The 24,598-nt window shown below is 61.9% G+C and overlaps 1 protein-coding gene across 2 annotated transcripts; it reads left to right on the top strand.

Moving 5' to 3' along the window:
• Positions 1-6,801: 6,801 nt before the first annotated feature.
• Positions 6,802-24,287, top strand: EVPL (envoplakin). Of its 2 annotated transcripts, XM_037810416.1 has the most exons (22): positions 6,802-6,883; positions 9,138-9,237; positions 9,653-9,807; positions 9,900-10,026; positions 10,739-10,864; positions 11,432-11,470; positions 11,626-11,787; positions 11,877-11,984; positions 12,089-12,184; positions 13,285-13,410; positions 13,651-13,797; positions 14,029-14,183; positions 14,376-14,473; positions 14,760-14,932; positions 16,550-16,728; positions 16,814-16,952; positions 17,056-17,249; positions 17,574-17,724; positions 19,442-19,525; positions 19,619-19,729; positions 19,826-19,918; positions 20,631-24,287. In XM_037810416.1, the coding sequence occupies exons 1-22, from the start codon at positions 6,813-6,815 to the stop codon at positions 24,057-24,059; spliced, it is 6,063 nt and encodes a 2,020-aa protein (XP_037666344.1). In that variant the 5' UTR covers positions 6,802-6,812; the 3' UTR covers positions 24,060-24,287. The 2 variants fall into 2 exon arrangements, with proteins under 2 accessions (XP_037666344.1, XP_037666342.1); XM_037810414.1 differs by lacking the exons at positions 6,802-6,883; positions 9,138-9,237; positions 9,653-9,807; ... (3 more) ...; positions 11,626-11,787; positions 11,877-11,984 and having other exon boundaries at positions 12,015-12,184; positions 13,648-13,797.
• The last annotated feature ends 311 nt before the right edge of the window (positions 24,288-24,598 follow it).

The following is a 24,598-nucleotide window of genomic DNA, read 5'->3' as shown; positions in this document are numbered from 1 at the left end:
GCTCAGTGATGCAGGCCTCGCCTCCCACAGGGGCGAGGGCAGAGGCAGGTCCTGGGCTCTTGGGCCGGGCACGCTGCTTGCTGGGTAGTTGTTAGAATGAAGCTTGAGAAGCCACACGGTCCTTCCCACTGAGTAAGAGATGGAAACGAGGCCCCCTTGGTTAGTGACTGGATGTGCACTTTGTGTTAAGTGGGTCTTTTCCAGTTGTGTTGGCTTGTGTCCCTCTTCCTGGGTGGACTCTGGCACTGTCAGCGGATCTTGACTCTGGAAGAGTTCTGTCTCCCAGTTTCAAGGGCAGGAGAAGTGTAATTCAGTCTCTTTTTCATGCCCAAAACCTGCTGTGTTGATTTTTTTTAGTTTTCTTATTGGTTGGGTGATGGTCTCGATCTACAGAAATATTAGAGGCAAAAAGCTTGCTGTTAGGTATCAAGTGATAATGCTGACAATCGGATGGAAAAGGAACAAACAAACACAGAGTTTGGCCCAGTTTGTCCAGCTTCAACCCTGTTGATTCTGTTTAGGAAAATGTCAAAAGGAGCATAAGGTAGCTGAGGGCTGAACAGGCCCTTTGGCTGCTCTGTTTCCTGGTTTTCCCTCTTTTCAATATGTTGTTTTGATGCACTGTCTCCTTCCCAGTTTTACATTAAATCAAGGAAAAATTCTTGGTTTCCCTTTTTTGAAGTAAAACGCTGCCTGGCTTCGTCCCCTGCCTTCCCCTGCTGGACAGTCTGAGCATCGCACCGTGGCTGTGAAGTGATAGCCGATGATGGCCTTGCTCCTCAACTCACATGGGCCCTGGACCCCAGCTGGATCTTTCCTCCCAAAAGCGGGGGCACTGGCTTCATGAACTCCTCTAGGAGAGGCAGCTTGACTCGGGGGGGGCTTTGAGAGTGGGTCTGAGCTCTGTCTGTTTACTGTCATCGCTGCAGCCATGCTGATTTTACATATTACACATCAATTACACACAAAAAGCTAACTGATCACAGAAATCTAAACAGCACATCGCTGTCTGCAGCCCTGAAAAGCTTGGAACGTTCAGCAGTCTAGGAAAATATCCAAAGATAGCAAAAATATGTCAGTTCTTTTTTTTTCTTTTTTTTTAAGACAACTTGTTGCTACAGAGGAGATGGAAGCTAGATTTAGCTGTAAAATTTATCGATGTTACAAAGCAAAGAGAATAAATTGAAAACTGCCTGCCTTCTGACAGCACCAACGGGAAGAAGTGGCCTGTTGGAGCCACTTGGGCTGGTGGGTCCAGGAGGCAGGCCTGGGGGGGGGCCGTGGTCTGGGGCACTGCAGAGAAGGCAGAGCCTGGTGGGTGGGAGCGGGCACACTGGCTGTCAGCTGCACCCAGGACTGAAGCCCAGTCCTGCCTCCGCAGGTCTGCTCTGCTGTAAGCACCACTGAGACAGATTTAGGGTTCTGCAGTGTTTGCTATGGGTGTGACTATTGGGTACAAGTTAAAATATTGCAAGTGACCAGTACTGATGGAATACTTGTGGGGACCTTTTGTCGGATCTCTCAGAGCAGTCACGGGGCTGTGATCGAAGTTTGTTCTGGCTCTGCTTTTGCTCCATGGGCAGGACTTTCCTGTTGGCCCTACAGTTCTGTCGGAGACCATCCGCCTGATATCCTGCTCAGTGCTGGTGCTAAGACCTTGGAGACTCTCAGGGCAGGCGGCCGCCCTCAGCCGTGGCTTTGCCCTGGTGATGATAATTGTGTTGGAAACAGGACCTGCTTTCTCCGTGGTCCCTGTTTTGAGCAGATGGTTTTGTTCACCATTATTACCTTCAGGTATGTGCTCTCCTGAGCAGTCTGTGGTCAAATGAATCCTCACCACTTGGAAAACAGCCACATCCTCTCTTTTAGGCTCAAGTTTTCCCAGGGATCTTCTGTCAAGAGGAAACACAGTTAAGATCCAGGCAAGTAAGTGGTCCGTGAGCGCTGAGTAGCATTGGCTCTGGCTTAACTATGGGATGGAGGGAAAAATGTGGGTGGGCAAGGCCTGACTATCCTCAACTGCCCTTGCTGCCCAAGAAAGCAGGGTGGCAGGGAGAGCAGGAGCCCAGGGTCAAGTGGGCGTTTGGGTCTCTGCTAACCTCAGTTGGCCTCCCCACCTACAAAATAGCAGCATCGGTTTCTCCCGACTACGAAGAAGAAAATGGACAGTGGGCTTTGCAGCCAGTAGGTTAAAGTCTTGACAAGTAGGAATTTCCTTCCCTTTGCGGGTTAGAATAACCCGCTACCCCCTCCACTCTCGCCCGTGGACACCCTTCTGCACGTCAGCTCTGACTGGGGACCTCGTGGGAGGATTCCAGAGTTGTGAGGACTGAACCCGTGGAAGGTTGTTGGCCTCACTGCAGCCTTAGGCAGAGGAAGTTCCCCAGGGACAGTCTGGATCCAGGATCCAGAGTGAGTGTGGGCTGTTTCACACTGAGTTGGGTAGCTGGGGGGTGTGGAGACCCTTCCACCATTGCTAGACTTCCTTCTCCTAGCAGATGGCGCTGCCTTTCTCTTCTCTGTTCCCTGGGGCTTGGTCCTCTGTAACCGAAGTCATCCATTAGGACAACGATTCACTGCCATTGTGTGTGTGTGGAAGTCTATCCTGTCCCTTTCCAATTTCCTGGCAAAAACGACGCATTAGGCAGGCCCACCTCTCAGCTACAGAGACTGTTATTAGTTTGTTCTTTAGGGTTTGGTTTTTGTTTTTTCATAAACCGTTTTCTTCACTGTTTTCTTCCTCAGACCAGTGTATGGGGCTAAGTGCAACTGAACCCCTATTGCTTCCGAAGAGCCTAGAATTCTGACTCCTACTGCTCTGCTTGCGCTGTTGACCTGTGACTGACGAGTTTAGTTCGACTGCAGTCAGAGCTGAATTTCTCCACAAAACGGCTCAGATCCCCAGACCTGGCTGTTGAGGCTCGCCATTGTCTTAAAGGTGGCAGGGAGGCCCCGTGCTTCTTCCCGAGCAAGAGCATGTGTCTGCAGGCTTCTGGAATGTAGACATGGCTGGTGCAACAGGCTGTTGCTAGGGCCTGAGGTGTGGCCTGTCCAGCGCCCGGCCTGCAGAGGACCTGGGGCTGGCCGGCCCTTGCCCCGAGCTAGGGAGAGGGGGCCTTTCACAGAGAGAAGCAGACACCCACAGGCAGCCTGGCGCAGACTCCAAGAGTCCCTGCCTCTGTGCACTCTCTCACCACCTAGTGTGGGGAATCCTTTCTCAACATAGGTAGTTTTTTCTTATTTGTTTACATTTTTGTTTCGTAGGTTGTGTCCTCCAGACCCTCCTTGTGGAAGGCCCAAAAGGAGTAAGCCTGCACCTTTTACCAGCTTGCTCTGCTCTGGCTGGACAGGCACCGTCACCTTTTGGCTCTCCAGGCAGGCCTTGGCATTTCTTTTTATCAGGCTTGCTGGGCAGACTTGCAGCCAAAAGAGCCTCCTCCACCCTGCCCTGTGGATTCCTGAGGCCGCAGCCTCTACCTTCCCCGGGCACCTGAGGATAGAAGGAGGCTCATCCCTCCAACACCCCACCCCCAGCGCCCACCATAAGCCATGTCCTCTTTAGACCCCACCATGGAGGCCGCATATTACAGCTTGGCCCCAAGTGGCTGGTGGTGGAGGTTTTGTGCAAACAGGACAATTTCCTGAGATGGCAAAGCCTGTCCTGAGCAGGAAGCATGTGGGAGCCTGGCAGGTTATGGTTCCCAGGGCAGAGTAAGCACCTGGCCCCATCTGTTCCAGGAGGGAAAAGAACACTCCTTCCTTGCAGGGCCCCTTGAGCTGGAGAAGAGAGTGGGCTCTGAAGGGGCTGAGCCCCCTGGCACCCTTGCTAAGGTACCATCCTATCACCTGGCCGCACGTGTGCCTCACTGTGCATGGCAGCCTTGGGAGGTGGGAATGCTCTCAGCTCTCAGCAGCCCCTGCCCAGCCCTCAGGCCCCACGAGCTGTGAGCTGCCCACATCAGCCCCTGGGAACTCCAGGTGAGGGGGTCTGAGTAAACTGCTGCTTAAGTCCCAGATGGCACAGGGCCGGAAGGGGCCTTGGAGATCATTTCATCTCAGACCTTCATTCCACAGACCAGGTAGCCAGGGCCAGGTGGAGGGAAAGGACACACCTTTCTCGGGGCGGAACAAGCAGCCAGGTCCTGGGCCTCCTGCCTCGTTCAAGAGGAGACAGGGCCAAGGCCTGGGAGATGTGAGAGTTGGGGCACCCTGTCCAGCGTCCAGGTCGGAGCTGTCGCATGGTAATATGATGTGAACCCCAAATGCGAGCCACAGCTGCAATTTCAGATTTTCTAGGAGCCACATTCAGAAAGTCCAAGGAAGCAGGTGAAATTAATTTTTAGAATATATTTTAACTCAACATGTCCAAGCTGTCATTTCAATGTGTAATCAATATAAAAAATGCTTAAGATTCACATTCTTTTTCCTTCGACATCTTTGAGGTGAGGTGTGAATTTACACATCCAGCCCACCTCAGTTCAGACCCCCGCATTTCAGGTGCTCGGGAGCCACGTGTGGGACAGCGCCAATCTCGATTGAGGCCGTTAGTCCCTCCCGGCCCAAACGAGCCACTCTTTTCCTCCTCACATATTTAAAACCTGACATCTTTCTAGATGTTTCTCCAGAGGGTGAGAGTCCAGAGATGAATGCAAAGATAGCTGAGCCTCTTCCTTTGTCCCTGCCCTTCTGTGTCTGGTTTCTGTCATCTGAGCGAGAGTCTCCCGCGGTGGCAAGCTGCTCGGAGCCTGGGGGCTCCCGCCTGCCGCCCGCCGCCCTTATCTGGGGAGCTGGGGTCTGATTTGATTCAGCCTTAGACAGTCATGCCAGGAGTTCAGCTCTTGTATTTCTTCCAGCAGATCAATTAGCCCTTAATCGCTGGGGCGTGTGAGGGCCCCCTGTGGTGCTCATTTATTCCAGGAGGGCCTCTGCCTTTTGCCACCTCCCCCCTGCCTGGCAGCCGCAGCCCCCTCCCTGAGCCCCTGCCTCAGTGTCGTCACCTTCCGGGGGGGCCTGTGGCTCCTGGGGAGGTGGGGGGCAGTGGGCTGAGGGCTACCGGTGCCCATCTCGCTGCTCCTGGGGCGCCCCCAGCACCTGCCCGACCTGGGAGGTGAAGAAAGCTGTGCTGTGCGAGGTGACAGGCCATGGGGAGGGCTGGCTCTGCCTCGTGTCATTTAAACAGAGAGCCCCTTTCTGAGAACAGTCGATGGCAGGCGTGCTGCTGGTGGCCAGAAGAAAATTGTCACCCAGAAATAAAGTGGAGAGGGGCTGGGGACAGAGGCTGAGTGGCCTCCTCGCGCTGGCCTTCCGTCTCGGCTCCATCTCACTAATCACCACCCGGGAGCAGAGGACACGAGGAACACCAGCCGGCCACTTGATTTCCCCGTTTCTGCTTTTCAGTCAAGGCTTCCTGCTGCCCTCCCCGTCCCCTCTGCCACTGCCAGACCCCCTTCCTCTGGGAAGGGGTACCCCTGGGTCCCCTTGTCCAGGAGATGCAGCCTGGTGGCTCGGGCCTTTCTGTCCCACTGGGGGTGAGTGGCCATCTCAGGCCTCGGTCCTGATCTCCCCAGCCTGCCAGGACTGTCCCAGTGCCCCGAACCCCACAGGTCCCGATCCCTTCCCCGGCTCCCCCTAAAACACTTCTTCCACCCAAACTGCTTGGTTTTCAGAAATGATGTGTGGGGGTGGACACGGAGCTGTGGATGGAGCTTCTTGAGCTGAGACATGGAACAAGGGCCTGAAAAGGGAGGTGGGGCCCACGTACCCGGCTCTGGCAGTCCCTGGGGGTCATCACAGAAGGAGGCAGCTGCGGAGCTGACCCCCTTGGTGCTCAGCGTGAAGACACGCCTGGCGATCTGGCTCCTACTAGCCCTGCAGGGGCCATTTCTGGGGGTGGGGGTTGAGGGGAGGAGGTAGGACGGGGGTTCTGAGGGGGCCAGTTGGACCCTGGGCTCAGCAGCTACTGGAGGCAGACACTGGTGGTGCCCGGGGGTGGGAGCTGAGGGGTCCCCCTCAGAGCTGGTCTGAGTGTCCCAGCAGTGTGTGTCCTCCTGCCCCTGGCTCCAGGGCCACACACTACGGAGATGACACCAAGCCTGGAGGAAGGCATTGGGGGGCAAGACTGCTGGGGCACACTCTGGGGAGCCTGGCTAGGGGTGGCGATGGGCTCATCCTCTAAAACACCCCTGAGCTGGGTGTTGTGGAGTGAATGTCCGTGGCTGCCCTGGCGTGTTGGCAGGGAGCACGGAGCAGACACCTGGGGGCCCTGGCAGCGAGCAATGAGCAGGGCCTCCCACCCAGGGCTGGCAAAGAGCAGCCCCACCTCCGTCTGGGGTGTGGGGAGGCCTGATAGCGGGGCCTCCCTGTGTTGGCTGCAGGTGGTAACCCTGCGTCCCGGCTCTGCAGCTCGGGCCTCACTGGGCCTCGCTGGTCTGCATGCACTGTGCATGCGTGCAACTGTCTGTCGGTCTGTCCGTCCCTCCTGGGCTGGCTATTTTCCTATCTGGGTGTGATCTCTGCGGAGCTCTCTGGGTGTGGGGTGTAACAAGTCTGAACCTCCTCTGGGAGCCAGGCGGGCTCGGCCGCCCCGCCCTCTGGGCTGGGCCCTTTCCTCCCAAACTGGTTGTGCTGGAGCGGGCGGAGCGCAGGGTGTGGGTGCAGACACGGCAGCCTCTGGCTCAGCTGCCCGCTCCCCTCACCTGCAGGGAGGTGCCTCCCAGAAACTGCCTTTCCCGGGTGCCCGGCCGCCCCACCTCACCAGAGCCCACCGACCGGCCAGCCCAGCCCAGCCCAGCTCGGCGCCTGAGTCCACGACCATGTTCAAGGGGCTGAGCAAAGGCTCGCAGGGGAAGGGGTCCCCCAAAGGCTCCCCCAGCAAGCACAGCCGGTGAGTGGGACCAAGAAGGGGCGGGGGGTGCAGCTGGGGTGGGGGGTTGGTGCCTGGCCCCGTGCTGCAGCCCCTGGAGGTGGCAGCTGGCGCCCAGGACCAGCCCAGAGCTGGCATTTGCACCCTGAGGCCAAAGGGCCCCGGGGCGGGCTCTGTCCTCGGTCCCGGAGCTGCCCGGGCTGGGCAGGAGGCAGGGAGGACCAGGGCCGCCCCGCTTTCTCGGGGGCGCCTGGGCCGGCGGGGTTGGGGCTGCCGTGCAGGAGGAGGTGCTGGGCGGGGCCCCGCAGGCACCCTCCTCTGCCCGAGGGGCTGGGAGACCACAGGCCTGGCTCCCCCTCCCCAGCACCGCCCCTACGCTCAGCCGGGGCTGGGAGATGACCCCTGGGGTTGGTGCAGGGTGGGCAGAGGGGCCGAGGCCAGAGAAGCTGAGCAGTGGGTGGGTGGGGGTGCCTGAGTGCAGGGGCTTTGCTGCCCTCCCCTCCAGGCTGCAGCTTCCGAACCCAGATAGTTCTCAGCTCAGATGTGGAGAGTTTTGTTAAAGAGTCGGGGTGATCGCTTTACCGTGTGGATGTGGGGAGGGGGCCACTGTGGGGCAGAGGGGGTTGGGGAGCCTGTGGCCTCCCATCCTTAGAGGGACCCCTCTGGGCAGCTCCACGAGTCAGAGCCCCCCAGTTGGCCTGGAAGACTTGGCGGGCGTCGGTCCCCTCTTCAGGGTGGAGGCAGCCGCTTGCCTGGGTTCCTGGGTGCCAAGATGTGAGCAGAGATGAAAGCTGGAGCGGAGGTGGGGGCCAGAGTACCCATTACCCCGATAGGGATCAGGACGACGGCGCCGGGGCGGGCTCGGGCAGACGGGAAAGGCGTCGGCTAACACTCTCGCTGGAGTGACCTGTCCCCCTGGGGCTCCTGAGCCCTGCCCTGGGTGGACCTGAGCACGGGCGCCAGGCTCCACCCCACCCCCAGCTGCGGCTCCCCAAAAAGGACCCATCATTCCCTTCCTGCACAGTTCATTCATCCAGCAGATATTTACTGAGCACCTACTGGGTGCAGGACTGCTCCAGGCACTGGGGATGCCACAGTCAGCAGAACCGACAAGCCCCACCTTCCAGGCACTCACATCCCCGTGTGATAACGGCCAAGGCTTACTGGGCCCAGGCTCTGTGCTGGGCGCTTCCAATGGATTCAGTCCTAACACAATAGCCCCGTGAGGGAGGTATGATTAGGAAAGCCCCACTTTACAAGCAAGGAACTTGAGGCACAGAGAAGTTGAGTAACTTGCCCAAGGTCACACAGCAGTGGGGAGGGAGAAGGATCGATCTGAGCTTGTCTGGCCATGGGTCTTCCAGATGGCTGTGTCTTTGCAGGGACTACTCCTCTGCCTGGGGGGCCCAGCTTTTGGCCCCTGGTTCAAGGCCCGGCTCAGTGAGGCCCCCCACCCCACCCCCGGAGAGGTCTGGAGACCACAGGGAAGGGCTTGACGGTTCGGGCTACTCTGCCTCTTGTTGAGTCTGCCCTGAGCCACATCGCAGCACATAGCAGGGGCTCAGTAGAGGCTGCAGAACAAATGCCTGGAAAGTTCCCTGAGGACGCTGTCAGGTTTGCTCTGTGACCTGGAGCAAGTCACATCCCACTCTAGGCTTTGGACCCAGAATCTGGAAACTGTTGGGGTGCACCAGCTATCTCCTGGTTCCCCCTACCCCACTCCAGCATCATGTGGCTTCTCCAGATGGCACCTAAAGCCTGGGCACACGCAAAGCCATGGGGAGCAGGCAGGGCTGGGAGAGTACTCGAGTATGGGAGGGTGCTCTCCTGACCCCCCAGGAGCCCACTGCCCCTCCCCCAAGGCCCAGCTGCACTCCTGTTAGAGGCTGAGCCAGGGGTCCCCTCATTTCCTGGGCCGCCGGCCCACCCACCTGAGGGAGTGGACAGAGAGCTGGGTGGGTCTGAGCTCATCTCCAGGACAGCTGGCTGAGGCTGGGGTGCCCTGGGCTCCACCTGCTTCATGGCACCCCATAAAGCAGAAACCCTCTTTGCTGGACCCTCATGCTGAGAACAGGGTGGACAGGGTGGGATCCCAGGACCTGGGATCTCAGAGGGAGCACAGAGCTCCCCAGGTCACGGGCCCCCCCTCCCAGGCAGTGAGCCTGGCTGTTGGCAGGTGGGGGGAATGGGCCTCCACGTGGGAGGGTAGACCTTTGCCCTCAGGAAACAGGGGGGCCTTTTCTAGCCACAGTGCTGTCTGTCCAACTCCCTCCAGGGCCACCACCCAGGAGCTGGCCCTGCTCATCTCCCGCATGCAAGCCAACGCCGACCAAGTGGAGAGAGACATCCTGGAGACCCAGAAGAGGCTGCAACAGGCGAGGCCTGGGGAGCAGATGGGGGCACGGGTGGCACGAGGTGGGGGTGGGGGACAGTGTCCTGCCAGATGATCCCTGGGGGTGCACTTCACCTTATCTCTTTTGCACACCCATTGCCGATGGTATAGGTGGGACCCCCGCCCTCACCAACCCCCACACCACAGTGCTCCCCAAACACCACAGTAGCAGAGGGGGGCTCCACCTCTCTTCTCTGTTGGACTTCCAACTTTGGGGTTCAAAAGGGCTCGGGGAGGGGGCCCAGGCTTCCCTCCTGTCCTCGGTGCCTCCCCCTCGCCCCCTGCCTGCTGCGGGGTCCACCAGGAAGGGGTTCGGGCCTGCAGGGACAGCAGCGCGGATGCGGGGCGCTGGGCCCTGACGGGCCACGCCCCCGGCCACGCCCCGGCCACGCCCACAGGACCTGCAGAACCGCGAGCGCAGCCAGCAGCTGCAGCACCAGCGCGAGACGGGCCGCAGCCTGAAGGAGGCCGAGACGCTGCTCAAGGACCTCTTCCTGGACGTGGACAAGGCCCAGCGGCTCCAGCACCCGCAGGCCGCGGAGATCGAGAAGGAGTGAGTGGGGCGGGGCCGGGGACCGGGGCTGGAGGACGGGGGGAGACCCGAGGGAGACCCCAGCCCAGCGCCGACGCCCGCCTCCCTGGCAGCATCAAGCAGCTGCACGAGCGGGTGACCCAGGAGTGTGCCGAGTACCGCGCCCTGTACGAGAAGATGGTGCTGCCGCCCGACGTGGCTCCCAGAGTGGACTGGGCCCGCGTGCTGGAGCAGAAGCAGGTCAGAGCTGCCCCGGGCCCCCGACCCCCTGAGACGCCCTTGAGGAGCTCAAAGTCATGCCCCAGCAGCAACCTGCATCTCATCGGGAGCCTGACCACACACCTGGGCCTGTGGATGGTCTGGGGGGTCAGGGAAGAGAGAGAGCAGAGGAGATGGTGTGTTCAGGGAGGGCTTCCTGTAGGAGGAGGCATGTGGAGGCAGCTCAGGTTGGTAGGGGCTTTGGTTGACTCCGGGTGCAGTGTTGAAGAGAAGACACTCATGAAAGGAGGTGCAAAGACTCCTTCCTGCTGGGAGAACGTCTGGGGTGCACTGGGGCTTTTCTGGGCAGGTAAACAGAGCGGGTCACAAGGCACCCTGAACTTTGGGTAGTGCCTCAACAGAAGGGGTGCGGTGATGACAAGGAAGGGACGGGGTTGGGGATGGTTGGAGCAGGCAGACTCAGGGTCCTGGAGCCTGGCTGGAGGGGCCCAGGCAGGAGGCAGGGCAGGGGCAGGGGGACATTTCCGAGGCTGAGCCCCCTGTCCTGGGGACCAGTGGGGTTCAGGGAGCAGTCAGGGTGACCTCAAAGCCCTGGCCTGGCCCACAGAGGAACGGCACAGCCCCCAGGACGGTGCAGGCCCCTCGCCCACCCTCTGCCCACCCTCTGCCCAGTGGGAACATGGAGGGGCATGGGGGGTGCCATGGGCAGGGCTGACGGCCGGCTCTTCTGCAGAAGCAGGTCTGCGCGGGGCAGTACGGGCCGGGCATGGCGGAGCTGGAGCAGCAGATCGCAGAACACAACATCCTGCAGAAGGAGATCGAGGCCTACGGGCAGCAGCTGTGGGGTCTCATCGGGCCGGTGGGAACCCCAGCCCCACTTCTGGCTGCCCCTGCCTTAGTTTCCCAAGACTGCTGTCACCAAGCACCACAGACCAGGGTGGGGTGGGGGTGGAGGCTTAAACAATAGAAAGTATTGCTACAGTCCTGGAGGCCAGAGGTCCAGGATCGGGGTGTTGGCTGAGCCACCCCCTTATCCCATCCCAGCCACTCCCCTGGCCTGTGGCCTGGCTCAGTCTCTGCCTCCGCCCCTTGCGGTCTGTCCTTCTGTGTCCCAATTTCCTCTGCTTATAGGGACGCCAGTTGCATGGGATTAGGGCCCCACCCTGCTGCAGCGTGGCCTCCCCTCCACTGATCACATCTTCCAGGTCCTGTTTACAAATAGATTCACGCTCAAAGGCCCGGGGGTTAGGATAGGAGTTGGTCTTTTGAGGGGACATGATTCCATTTATAACATCCCCTCAGTCCCATTAGAGCTCCCCACCCACTGGGGTGAGGAGGGGGCCACTGTCACCCTGGGGGTGTGTGGAGGGGTTCCCTGCACCCTGTCTCTCACCGAGCCCGTGTTCTCTCCCCCTTGGTTGAGCAGGACACGGCCACCATCAGGAGCCAATACCGAGACCTGCTGGTGAGCAGGAGGAGGGTGGGGGGCTGTGGCTGGGCTGCCCTGGGAGTGGAGGGCTGCTCCTGGCTGCTGCCTGGACCCCCCGGGGGTGAGGGTCGCTGGGCCGGGGCTGACGGTGCCTCCTGCTCTCTCGGCCCTGCGGCTGGTCGCGGGCACAGAAGGCGGCATCGTGGCGCGGGCAGAGCCTGGGCAGCCTCTACACGCACCTGCAGGGCTGCACGCGCCAGCTGGGCCTCCTGGCCGAGCAGCAGCGCCGCATCCTGCAGCAGGACTGGAGCGACCTCCTGGCGGACCCCGCGGGTGTGCGGCGGGAGTGCGAGGTCAGGGCGGGCTGGGCTGGGCAGGGAGAGAGGGGCCCCCCGGCCTCGCCCGCGCCCCTCACCCTGCCGCCCCTCCACCACGCCCCCAGCACTTCAAGGAGTGCGAGCTGCTGGGCCAGGAGCAGTGTGTGAACCAGCTGGAGGACGACGGGGAGCGCATGGTGCAGCTCGGGCACCCGGCCCTGGGGCCCATCCAGGTGCGAGGCTCAGGGGCGGGGAGAGGGGCGGGCAGGAGAAAGATAGCCCGGGACGAGTGCTGATGGCTGGACGGGTGGTCCGAATCCCCTGCCACTGTCCCCAGGTCCACCAGGAGGCCCTCAAGATGGAGTGGCAGAACTTTCTGAACCTGTGCATCTGCCAGGAGAGCCAGCTGCAGCACGTGGAGGCCTACAGGCAGGTGAGCGGGCTGGGGGGGCCGGGCCGGAAAAACGGGGCGCCGGGGGGATGCACCAGACACAGTGTCAGCGGGGCAGGGCTCCGTGTAGATCGAAAGGAGCCGGCCCGAGGGAAAGGACCTTGTGGGTGAATCCCTGCGTGGGGCCCTGTCTCCCCCAGGGCGATGGACACTGGCTCTTGGAGTGAAAAGAATCCTCCCTTCTCCACGCATAAAGGTGTACGAAACAGGACTGAACAGCTGTGCAGTGTAACTGGGATAGTGAAATTTCATGGGAGGAGGGGAGTAAGCAAGGAAGTGTCTACAGAGACTGCTTAGGGGAAATCACGAGGAAAGGGTTGAGAAACACGGGTATAGAACCAGGATTTTTCTTTCTGTTTTCTTTTTTACAAGTTTCTGCCCAAAATGGTTCATAAGTTTTTGAGAGACAAAAGCCAAGGTGTTTTCCTTCTTTCCCGGTGTTGTTTAAGGGCATCTCCCCTAGACCCACGATACCCTGACCACACTCTTGGACATGATGCCATAATCTCACCCCACTGTGGGATTTTCTGTAAAGCACATTTCCAGCTTCCACACTGAGGCTGGGACAGGGGCAGCCCACACAGCCCCCCTTTGTCACCTGCCCGGTCCCAGCAAGGACACTCCAGGGACCGGAGCCGGGCCTCACCCGCAGACGGAAAACCCAAAGTGCTTTAGGAACCTTCAACAAACTCAGTTCAGTGAACCAAGAATGCCCTGTTTCCAGAGCATTCCGGTTAAAATAGTTCCCACTGCCTGGGTAGAAAGGTCACATAGGGGAAGGTGGCCTGGCTTGGGGTTACCTGGTTTACCTGGTTTGGGTTTAACCAGCTTGGGCTTGCCAGTTTGGGCTCACCTGGTTTGGGCTCACCTGGCTTGGATTTTGCCAGTTTGGGTTTACCTGGTTTAGTTTTACCTGGTTTGGGATTCCCTGGTTTCAGTTTACCTAGTTTGAGTTTACCTGGTATGGGTTTAACCAGTGTGGGCTTGCCGCTTTGGGCTCACCTGGTTTGGGTTTAACTGCTTAGCAGGGTGGGAGGCGGCAGGTTGCCTTGGGCTTTGCCCTTGACCACCAGTGACCTCAGTTCCAGGAAGAGGCCGACTCGGTCAGCCAGACCCTGGCGAAGCTCAACTCCAGCCTAGACGCCAAGTACAGCCCTGCGCCCGGGGGCCCCCTGGGGACCTCCACAGAGCTGCTGCAACAGCTGGAGGTGACACACCCCCCCCCACTGCATCCCACTCCTGGGCATCGGCTGCCCATCATCTCGGTCTCACCTCACCCTGCCCTGAGCCCCAGCCCGTGGAGCAAGAAAAGGGGGTCTACCCCACCTCACCCCGGGAAGGGGCTCCTTTGATCTTGCTGACCTACAGACCCTGCCTCCATGAAGTGGGGGGTATGAGGCCGCCTTGAGCGGAACCTGGGCTGAAGCCCCCCTGCCTGGCCCCAGCAGGTGGAGGAGAAGCAGCTGGCCATGGCCGAGAGGACCGTCGGGGACCTGCAGCGGTGGGCACAGGAGGTGGCACCCCTGCCGCTGCGCAGGACCCCGCCCCAGCAGCCCCTGCAAGTGGACAGCCTCTGCGACTGGGACACGGGAGATGTACAGGCTGCAGCCCCCACCCTGCCCTTCCTTGGAGCCCACCTTGCCCTGCCCCTGACCTGTCCCCATCCTGGGACCCCTCCCCACCCCTGCCCCAGGTGCTGTCCTGTCCCGTCCCTGCCCCCAGACCCCACCCCCCGTCTGAGCCTTGGCGCCTTCCCCAGCCTGCCCTACCCTCGCCCCTGCACCCTGTGGCCTGACCCTTGACCTCTCCTTCTGTCCCGCCCCCAGGTGCAGCTGCTGCAGGGGGAGCGGTACAGGCTCATGGACAATAGTGACCCACACACCTGGGTCGTGCAGGGCCCTGGCGGGGAGACCAAGCGAGCCCCGGCCGCCTGCCTCTGCATCCCAGCCCCAGACCCTGACACCATGGCCAGGGCCTCCAGGTGGGCTGCCCGGCCACCCCCCGAGGGTTCCCGAAGTGATGCTCAGGGAAGGAGGCAGGCTGAGGGCCCAGAGCAGGCCCTGCGGAGTCTGAGGCCACCCCCTGGCAGACCCCTGTCCAGATGCCGTGACTGCTGGGGCTGGAGAGGGCGAGCAGAGACAACCACCTTTCTTTGACCCTCTCCTCCTTCCAGGCTGGCCTCGGAGTTGCAGGCCCTGAAGCAGAAATTGGCCACGGTCCAGAGCCGCCTGAAGGCCAGTTCTGTGGAGACCATCCAGCTCGGCCAGCAGGGTAGCAAGGGCTGGCCGGGGAGAGGGAGTGGGGGGCACTGAGATGAAGGGGGTATCTGGCCACTGCCGGGGGCTGCAGTGGGCAAGGAGTGGCCCTGGGTTAGGGGGTCTGCTCTAGGGAGGCCACCTCTGGACAGCAAGGGCCTGGGGCTGTCCCTCCCCTGTTGGGCCATGTCCACCCCCTCCTGCCCCCGCCCCCCACAGGACCTTCTGTGGCCATCCAGGGAAGGGCCCGTCAAGCAGGCATGAGGCAGGCCCCAGACCCTCACCCTACCCTGTGCCCCCAGCTCCAGCCAGCTCAGCCCCAGCCGACCCCCAGGCCCAGAAGCTCCTGACACAGATGACCCGGCTGGGCAGTGACCTGGTGCAGGTGGAGAGGCAGGTGCTGGCGTGGGCCCGGGCCCCACTGAGTCGCACCGCGCCCCTGGAGGACCTGGAGGGCCGCATCCATAGCCACGAGGTGGGTGGGCAGCCCGGCCAGCCCTGCTGGGATAAACGACCCTGTCTGCAAGGTGCACACACTCCAGGGGGAGAAAAGGCAAGGGCAGCAGCCGCTGGGGCCTGAGGTGGAGGAGGAGGTTTGGGAGTCCAGGGTTCAGACAAGCTGGGGTCCCGTGCTGGCTCCCCCACTGAGCAGCTGTGTGACCTTGGGCAAGTCACTTAACCTCTCTGGGCCTCCATCTTCTCATGTCTGAACAGATGTGCTAATTCTCAGCTCACTTGTACCGAGGATGAAATTGAACTACCTTTCAGGGAGGTCTCTCTAGAGCTGGGGCCCGGAGAAAAGGCCCCACCGGGGACTCGTTCTGCTGGGGGTTCTGAGAGCAGCGGGGAAGCCCCGAGCATCTCGGGGGGGTTTCTCCTGGCTCCGGGGAGGAAAGCCTCCCTGAAGAAGCTGTAGCCTTGCGCAAACATCATTGCAAGAGAGCAAGTTTTCTGCAAAGTGGACCCAGCGCTCCTGGCGGCTGAAGGGGAAAGCCACCCCTTCCCCACACTCGGGGGTAGCAGTTTGGGTTAAATCCTTCCAAACAGGTTTCTATTCAAATACACTGTTTACATTTGGTTTTTAAAACATTTGAATCGTGTTGTTCACATTATTGTGCAATTTGTCGTTTCCACTCCACGAGGGCTGTAGATATGAGGAGTGGTCAGGAGATGGCAGCCCAGCTCAGGGAGAGCACTGGGCCAGGGTGGGCCTGGTTGCCCCAGGTGGAAAGGGATGAACAGAAGGTCTGGAAGGTTCCAGGAGGTGCCCTGAGATGGAGACCAGCAGGCAGCGCGGCTCCGAGGGTGTGCTCTGGAGAGACCGCTGTGGAGGGCAGGGGGAGGCAGAGCCAGTGGCAGGGTGTGCGTGTGTGTGTGTGTGTGCACACGTGTGTGCGTGTGTGCTGTGCTGAGATGCAGCCCTCTGCCCACTGATGGGAAGTTCTGAGCAGGGCAAAGGGGCTGTGCAAGTTGCCCCTAGGGCATGGTGGCTCTCTTCAGCCCAGGCGACCCCCAAAGAGGGCTGGCAGCCAAGGGCTGTCTCCAGCAGCTGGGGAAATAGCTCTTTGGGTCCTGAAGCCACATCAGGGGTGTTGAGCGGCCACGAGAAGCCCAGTTTGTCTGAAAAGTAGGCAGTGCCTGGCAGAGAATCGGTACTGAATGCCAATGGATAGAGAGGTGGATGGATGGAGTGGAAGGATGAACGATAAAGGAATGAATGTAACAACCCCAAGTAGGAGGGGCCAGGGCTGTGGCCGCCTGGTCCTGGAGGGAGAGGCGGGGCCCTGGTGTTTTGTGAACAGGACTGTGGCACTGTGACGCAGGACGCAACTGTTTGCCTGGCAGTGCTAAGCTCCAGACATGCAGGAGTTCATTTCACCCTCCCATCAACCCATTCCGTAGATGAAGAGACTGAGGGTCAGAGAGGTTGACCTGCCCAAGGTCATCCACAGGGTAACTAGTGGGATCTGGGCCCTGAGTATCCTTTTCTGCCTTGCGGGCACCGAGGAAGTTTGTCCAGGCAGGAAGGCTGGACCAGGGGCCACTCACCTGCCCAGGGTGGAGATGCCTGACCCCGGCCGCCCCTCCTCAGGGCACAGCCCAGCGCCTGCAGAGCCTGGGAGCTGAGAAGGAGGCGGCCCAGCGGGAGTGTGAGGCGTTTCTGTCAGTGCAGCCCACGGGTGCTGCCGCCCTGCAGCTGCCTGTGACCCTCAACAACGTCAAGAACAAGTACAGCGAAGTGCAGCTGCTGTGCAACCTCTACGCTGAGAAGTGAGTGTCCTGCAGGGGACCCCACCAGGCAGGGCAGCGGGGGTGTGGCCCGGGGGTGTCTGACCGTCGGCCTCCTCCGTGGCAGAGCCAAGGCTGCCCTGGGCCTGGAGAGGCAGATCCAGGACGCGGACAGGGTCCTCCAAGGCTTTGAGTCCCACCTGGCCCAGGAGGCTCCCCTCCCCGCGGGCCCAGGGACGCTGCAGGAGCGGGTCGGCGAGCTGCAGGTGAGGGGCAGGCTGGCCTGACTGAGCATCCGGGGGGTGGGCGAGGGTGGACATGGTGTGTCCCCAAGCCCCGAGGTGCATTGCAGCTGTGTCCCCCACCCAGCGCCAGCGGAGGGAGCTGCTGGAGCAGCAGGCCTGTGTGCTGCGGCTGCACCGCGAGCTGAAGGCTGCCGAGCACGCGTGCAGGGCACTGCACAACAACTGCCACGAGTTCTGCCAGGACCTGCCGTGGCAGCAGCACCGGGTGCGGGCGCTCACCGACCGCTACCACGCCGTGGGTGACCAACTGGACCTGCGGTGAGTGGCCAGGCCATGGGGCCTGGGACCTGCCCCCACGGTGCCACTGCTGTGGGACCTGGAGCTGGCGACTCACCCTCTCTAAGGCTCAGCTAACTCACCTCTAAGGTGGGATGTCAACAGTGCCTTCCTCCCGGGGTGGGCCTGGCAGAGGCTGTCAGGTCCACATCTGAGCCCAGGTGCAGGTGGGGAGCAGCAGGGCCGGCCACTTAGGCCTCTGCACCTGTCCCAGAACGGGAGCCTCCCACCAGCCTCCTCCCTGTGCTGCCCACCTGTCCCCAGAGGGCAGCGCTCACCCCTGCCCCTGGCGTCACCCTCCTGCAGGGAGAAGATTGTGCAGGATGCCGGCCTCACCTACCAGCAGTTCAAAAACTGCAGGGACAACCTGAGCTCCTGGCTGGAGCACCTGCCCCGCAACCAGGTGCAGCCCAGCGACGGGCCCAGCCAGATGGCCTACAAGCTGCAGGTGCAGAAGGTGAGGGGCTGGGGGCTGCCAGCTGCCTGGGGCCAGCACAGGCCCCTGTCTGGAGCTGGGGGTTCACGCCCCCATACAGTTTCCCGGCCACCTCTGGCACGGGGCAGGGGCCTGCGTGCGTGTGTGCGGGTGACCCTCCCCAGTGGCCCAGGCTCAGGGGTGCAGAAGGGACCTGGACGCTCAGACCATGAGGCCATCCCCCCAACCCCATGAAATGCTCCGCTTGGCACCCAACCCATCTGCGTCTGGTCTGGGGTGGGCCTGGGCTTTGTCTCAGGCTGTGGGGCTCCTGGGCTCAAACGGGGGGTGGAGGCAGGGCCCCAGACCTTGGGCGACTCAGGCTGGTGGGGGGGCCGCTGTGTCACAGGCCCTGACGTGGACACGCACGTGGACGGAGGAGCCCAGAGGGCAGCGGGAGCCCCTGCTGGGTGTGGCCTGGGGTCAGGGAAAGTGGTCTAGGGGAGCCACACCTCAGCCGAGAGCTGTGGGCGAACAGGGCAGCCCCTTGGAGAGGGGACGTCCCGAGCGGACGGCACAGTGGCCCCAGGAGAGGACGGTGCCGCGGGATGGGGGTGCCTGGGCCAGGGTGAGCAGTGAGGAGGTGACGGCACAGGCCCTGGCAGGCTGTGCCCCAGGGGCACCGGGGGCTGCCGGGGAGGGGGCACCTTCAGATTGTGTTTAAAAAGCTCGCTGTCGCTGCCGAGGGGGGCTCCCTACCAAAGACAGGGACACCAATGGTGAGCCGGGAACGACATCTCAGGGGCCGGAAAGCGGTGGGTGGACTTGGGAGACAGAGGGCGGCAGTGGCCAGGCCTGGGGAGCACAGAGGTCCCACAGGGGCCCCAGGTTCTGTCTGGGATACCCGAGAATGGGGGTGCCCCTCACCAACATCATGCTCAATTTGGGGAGGAGACAGGAAGTCAGCGGGGCTCAGGCTGAGCGTGGTCTGTGGGGAGCCAAGGGGAGAGGGGAGTTGGGTGTATGGAGGGGGTGCGGGCCGGGGGTCCCCAAGGGGAAGCTGAGAGTGGGGAGATGCACCCTGGGGCTGAGGGAGGATGAGAGCACCTGGGGAAGGGGGTGAACCTCAGGAAGAGGCCGGGACAGAGAATCGCCAGGGAGCTTTGGAAACATCCCCTGCCGACTCCGGGCCAGATCAATTAAGTCGGAATTGCTGGGGTCAGAGCTCCGTTTTTTGTTGTTGTCGTTTTTTAAAGTTCTCTAAGGGATATAAGGGGCAGCCAGGGCAGCATCAGCATCAGCTGGGAACTAGTGAGAGATGCAGATTCTCAGGCCCTACCCAGGCCTACTGCATCAGAAATTCTGGGAGACATGGTGGGCAAGCTGTCTGTGTATGTGTGTTTAGATTTCATTGTGTGTATATATATATATATATACAGCCTAAAATTTCCCCTCAGTCATGTTAATTACACTCACCCCCAAAACTTGTCTTTTAACGAACCCTCCGGTGATTCTGGAGAACCTCTGCTAGCACAGAATTCTGAGGTGCAGTAGGCAGAAGAAAGGGACTCTGGCCAGGAGAGGAAGGGGGAGCCCCCGGAGAGAACATCACGGAAAGGAGGGACCCCCGCCCCCCAGGTCTCGGGACAGCCCCTCCTGGCCCGGGGCGTGCCGGCGGCCTCTGCTCCGGGAGGCACCCACAGGGGGTTGGGGTGAGTGGCATTTCCTGAGCCCCCCACTCCTGCTTCTTCCCTGGCAGAGGCTGACGCAGGAGATCCGGGGCCGAGAGCGGGACAGGGCTATGGCGTCCCGCCTCTCCCGGGACCTGCAGGCGGCTCTCCAGGTAAGCAGTTTTATTCAGCTTGGCCTCCGGTATCCATGCACGCTCCCTCCGCTCCCCGCACTGACTTCCGGCCTGTCCTTCCCTTCTGCTCAGGACTATGAGCTGCAGGCAGACACCTACCGCTGCTCCCTGGAGCCCGCCCTGGCTGCGTCGGTCCCCAAGAAGCCCCGCGTGGCTCCGCTGCGGGAGAGCATCCAGGCGCAGGTGAGGGGCTCGGCGGGGCTCCAGGGCCCTCGGTACCAGCTCCGCAGCCTCCGCAGCGGGCGCTCACTCTGCCCTCCCCTTCCCGCCCTTCTCCAGGAGAAGAACCTGACCAAGGCCTACACTGAGGTTGCGGCCACATACCAGCAGCAGCTGCACCAGCTGGAGTTTGCCAGAAAGATGCTGGAGAAGGTACGGGACCATGCCCACCCCACTGGCCCAGTCACTGCCTTCCTCCTTGCCCCGGGGACTCAGCCCCCGGCAGGCTCGGCAGGTTGAGAGGGGGTGCGGCTCTTAGGGGCTGTCCATCCCAGAGTTAGGTCCTGGAGATACCATCCAGTGTGGTCACAGCCTGGCCACTGGGCAGTCCTCCAGTGGGGACAGGACCTCTTCTCACAGAGAGTAGACAGAGTCTCCACAAAGTCTTCAGCCTTTGGACCCAGCCTGCAAGGGGCAGGAGGCCCCCAAAGTCCCCTTTCTGGGAGGCCAGGAGCCAGAAGTTCCCCGTGTGTCTTGGTGACTGACCAGGGGACCTGCCAGCCTTCCCGCCACCCTGGCCTGGCTCCAGCAACCCCCAGAGGGGTGTGGGGTCCAACTCTGGGAGCCCGAGTGGGTGGGGAGAAGGGAGGGCTTTGGAAGGGATACCCTGTCCCCATCTCTGCACTTTCTGGTGCAAGCTCAGCCCGAGTGCCGCCTTGTGTCCTGACGCCATGAGCATTTACGGGTTCTCTAGAAATCTCTGCATCCAAACATTTCAGGTCTCCTGCTCCATCTCCCAGGACCAACCAGGCAGTTTGGGGAGCAGGGAGGGGTTTCTGATCTCGGGGGGCTGGGTGGAAAATGGGGCTCATCCCTTTCCTCACCCTCAGCCCCGTACTTTTCCCTTCTGCCTCTCACTCTGCAGAAGGAGCTCAGGGAGGACAGAGCTACAGAGCAGGGGCCCGAGGGCCTGGTGCAAGCAGGGAAGGAGTCAGAGACGCTGAAGTCGCAGCTGGAGTTGGAGCGGAAGCGGGTGGCCCAGGTGCAGCAGGAGCTGGAGTTGCAGAGGGACCGGCTGCTGCAGCTGAGGACGCAGCAGCCTGTGGAGAGGCTGGAGGAGAAGGAAGTGGTGGAGCTCTACCGGGACCCCCAGCTGGAGAGCAGCCTGTCCAAGATGAAGTCCCAGGTGGAGGCCGAGTGTGGGAAGCGGGCCCGCCTGCAGGCGGACCTAGAGATGGCGGCCCAGCAGGTCGTTCAGCTGGAGAGCAAGAAGAAGGCAATGAAGCCTCATCTGCTGACCAAGGAGGTCACCCAAATCAAGAGGGACCCCAGCCTTGACAGCCAGGCGGCCCAGCTCAGTGGTGAGATCCAGCACCTCCGGGGACAGAACACCACCATCTCGGCCCGGCTGGAAGAGCTCAAGAAGGAGCTCCTAGCCCTTGAGCAGCAGGAGGCGACCGTGAAGGAGAAGGTCGTGGTGAAAGAAGTAGTCAAGGTGGAGAAGGACCTGGAAATGGTCAAGGCAGCCCAAGCACTGAGGCTGCAGCTCAAGGAGGACGCTGCACGGAGGAAGGTGGCCCAGGAGGCTGTGGCCAAGCTCCGGGCTCGCATCGAAGAGCTGGAGCGGCTGATCAGCTCCGTGGAGCCAAAAGTCATCGTGAAGGAGGTCAAGAAGGTGGAGCATGACCCTGGCCTTCTCCAAGAGTCCTCCAAGCTGAGAAGCCTCCTTGAGGAGGAGAGGAAGAGGAACACGCTGCTGGCCGGAGAACTAAAGGAACTGCATGGCAAGTTGAACGTGGTGGAGAAGCAGAAGCCCAAAGTGGAGCTCCAGGAGAGGGTTCACGAAGTCTTCCAGGTGGACCCGGAGACGGCGCAGGAGATCACGCGGCTCAGGGCCCAGCTGCAGGAGACGGCTGGCAGGAGGCGCAGCCTTGAGGAGGAGGTGCAGAGGCTGCTTCCTGACCTGACGGCGCTGCGGGCCCAGAAGCCCACCGTGGAGTACAAGGAGGTGACCCAGGAGGTGGTGAAGCACGAGAGGAACCCCGAGGTGCTGCGGGAGATCGACCGGCTGAAGGCTCAGCTCAACGAGCTGGTCATCGCCAACGGCCGGTCCCAGGAGCAGCTCATCCGGCTGCAGGGGGAGCGGGACGAGTGGAAGCGGGAGCGGTCCAAGGTGGAGACCAAGACGGTGACGAAGGAGGTGGTGCGCCATGAGAAGGACCCGGTCCTGGAGAAGGAGGCTGAGCGGCTCCGCCAGGAGGTGCGGGAGGCAGCCCAGAAGAGGCGGGCCGCCGAGGATGAGGTCTACGAGCTGCAGAACAAGTACCTGCTGCTGGAGCGCCGGCGGCCCGAGGAGAAGGTGGTGGTGCAGGAGGTGGTGGTCACCCAGAAGGACCCGCAGCTCCGTGACGAGCACAGCCGGCTGGGCCAGAGCCTGGACGAGGAGGTGGGCCGGCGGCGGCAGCTGGAGCGCGAGGTGCAGCAGCTGCGGGCCGGCGTGGAGGAGCGCGAGGGTCTCCTCAGCTTCCGGGAGGACCGCAACAAGAAGCTGGCTGTGGAGAAGGAGCTGCGGCAGCTGACCCTGAGCATCCAGGAGCTGGAGAAGCGGCCTCCCACGGTGCAGGAGAAGATCATCATGGAGGAAGTGGTCAAGCTGGAGAAGGATCCGGACCTGGAGAAGTCCACGGAGGCCTTGCGGCAGGATCTGGACGAGGAGAAGACCCGGGCACTGGAGCTGCATCGGGAGTGCAAGGGCCTGCAAGTGGAGATCAACGTTCTCCAGAAAACCAAGCCACAGGAAAAAACCATCTACAAGGAGGTGATCAGGGTGGAGAAGGACCGGGCACTGGAGAGCGAGCGCACGCGTGTGTGGGAGATGCTGAACCGGGCGCGGGTGGCACGGCAGGCCCGGGAGGAGGAGGTGAGGCGGCTCCGGGAGCGCATCGACCAGGCCGAGGGGCTGGGGAGGACCTGGTCCCAGGAGGAGGCCGAGCTCCAGAAGGCCCGAGACCAGGTGAGCCGGGAGTGCAGGCAGCTGCAGCAGGAGCTGAGGGCGCTGGAGATGCAGAGGCAGCAGAAGGCGCTGCACCTGTGGGAGGAGTCACAGCTGCTCAACCAGAAGACGGAGAGCGAGCGGCAGAAGGCGGCCCAGCGGGGCCAGGAGCTGTCGCAGCTCGAGACGGCCATCCTCCAAGAGAAGGACCAGATCTACGAGAAGGAGAGGACCCTCCGGGACCTCCACACCCAGGTGAGCCGGGAGGAACTCAGCCAGGAGACCCAGACACGAGAGACCAACCTCTCCACTAAGATCTCCATCTTGGAGCCGGAGACAGGGAAGGACATGTCCCCGTACGAGGCCTACAAGGGGGGCGTCATCGACCGGGACCAGTACCTCCAGCTGCAGGAGCTCGAGTGCGACTGGGAGGAGGTGACCACCTCAGGGCCCTGCGGGGAGGAGTCTGTGCTCCGGGACCGCAAGAGTGGGAAGCAGTACTCCATTGAGGCCGCTCTGCGCGGCCGGCGCATCTCCAAGGAGGAGCTGCACCTGTACAGGGATGGCCGCCTCCCCATCTCCGAGTTCGCCCTGCTGGTGGCCGGGGAGACCAAGCCCTGCTCCGTGCTCTCCCTCGGCTCCATCATCTCCAAGTCCCCACTCGCCTCCCCGGCCCCCCAGACCACCAGCTCCTTCTCCCCCGGCTGCTCTCTTGGGCTCGGGGATGACAGCTTCCCCATCGCCGGCGTCTACGACACGACCACGAGCAACAAGTGCAGCATCAAGACGGCCGTGGCCAAGAACATGCTGGACCCCATCACCGGGCAGAAGCTGCTGGAGGCCCAGGCGGCCACCGGGGGGATCGTGGACCTCCTCAGCAGGGAGCGCTACTCGGTGCACAAGGCGCTGGAGCGGGGCCTGATCGAGAACACCTCCACCCAGAGGCTGCTCAACGCCCAGAAGGCCTTCACTGGCATCGAGGACCCCGTCACCAAGAAGAGGCTGTCAGTGGGCGAGGCCATCCAGAAGGGCTGGGTGCCCCGGGAGAGCGCGCTCCCTCACCTGCAGGTGCAGTTCCTGACCGGAGGGCTCATTGACCCCAGGAGGACAGGCCGCATCCCCGTGCCGCAGGCCGTGCTCTCCGGAATGCTCAGCGACGAGCTGGCCCAGCTCCTGCAAGACGAGTCCAGCTACGAGAAGGATCTGACCGACCCCATCTCCAAAGAGCGGCTGAGCTACAAGGAGGCCATGGGGCGCTGCCAGAAAGACCCCCTCAGCGGCCTGCTGCTCCTCCCAGCCGCGCTGGAGGGCTCCCACGGCTACCGCTCGGGCTCCCCCGGCCTCCTGCACCCCCTGTGCTGACAGGGCCCAAACCGAGGGGGTGGGGGGTTGGCGGCAGGTGAGGGGCACACACTCCCCTCCCACCCCCAGAGCAGCTGCACCCACCCGAGGGAGTGGGTCCCCGTCTGATGGCTGTTTCATTATTCAGATGTTCTCGGTGTTGGGATCCCCCACCCCCAGCCTGGAACGTTGGGAGATCTGTTTTCCTTCCTCCTCCCCCACCTGGGGCTTCTAATAAATTCTCCCAGAGTCTCCTTCACATTCGGGAGCAGGGAATCCGTTTGTCTGGGGTGGGGGCACGAGGGACAGCATGGCTTGGGTCCTTCCCCAGTCAGGAAGTGAGTGTGGCCAATGCTCCCTGCCCAGAACATCGGGGTTCTGAGCGGGCCACGGCTCCTTCGATTCCAGGCAGCTCATGGAAAGAGAGGATGGAAGAGGATGCAGCCAGCCCCTTCTCCCCCCCCCGCCCCTTCCCACCGTCCCACCCTCTCTGCCCTGTGTCCCTTTGGGCCAGGAACTCCTGTCTCCAGCCTCCTGTCACTCTCCTCCCACCTGCCCCC

The sequence above is a fragment of the Choloepus didactylus genome, chromosome 18 (assembly GCF_015220235.1).
Source record: "Choloepus didactylus isolate mChoDid1 chromosome 18, mChoDid1.pri, whole genome shotgun sequence".
In the NCBI taxonomy this organism is placed as follows: Eukaryota; Metazoa; Chordata; class Mammalia; order Pilosa; family Megalonychidae; genus Choloepus; species Choloepus didactylus.
Note: the sequence above shows the minus strand (reverse complement) of the source record. Positions and strands in the feature narration are given on the sequence as shown.

What these genes read in the sequence shown, in the direction of transcription:
- EVPL (XM_037810416.1), top strand. Translation starts at nt 6,813, where the DNA reads ATGTTCAAGGGGCTGAGCAAAGGCTCGCAGGGGAAGGGGTCCCCCAAA. An exon ending in TGTGGGGTCTCATCGGGCCG is followed by an intron (nt 10,865 to 11,431) that starts GTGGGAACCCCA and finishes TTGGTTGAGCAG; the next exon opens with GACACGGCCACCATCAGGAG. An exon ending in CATCCAGCTCGGCCAGCAGG is followed by an intron (nt 14,474 to 14,759) that starts GTAGCAAGGGCT and finishes CTGTGCCCCCAG; the next exon opens with CTCCAGCCAGCTCAGCCCCA.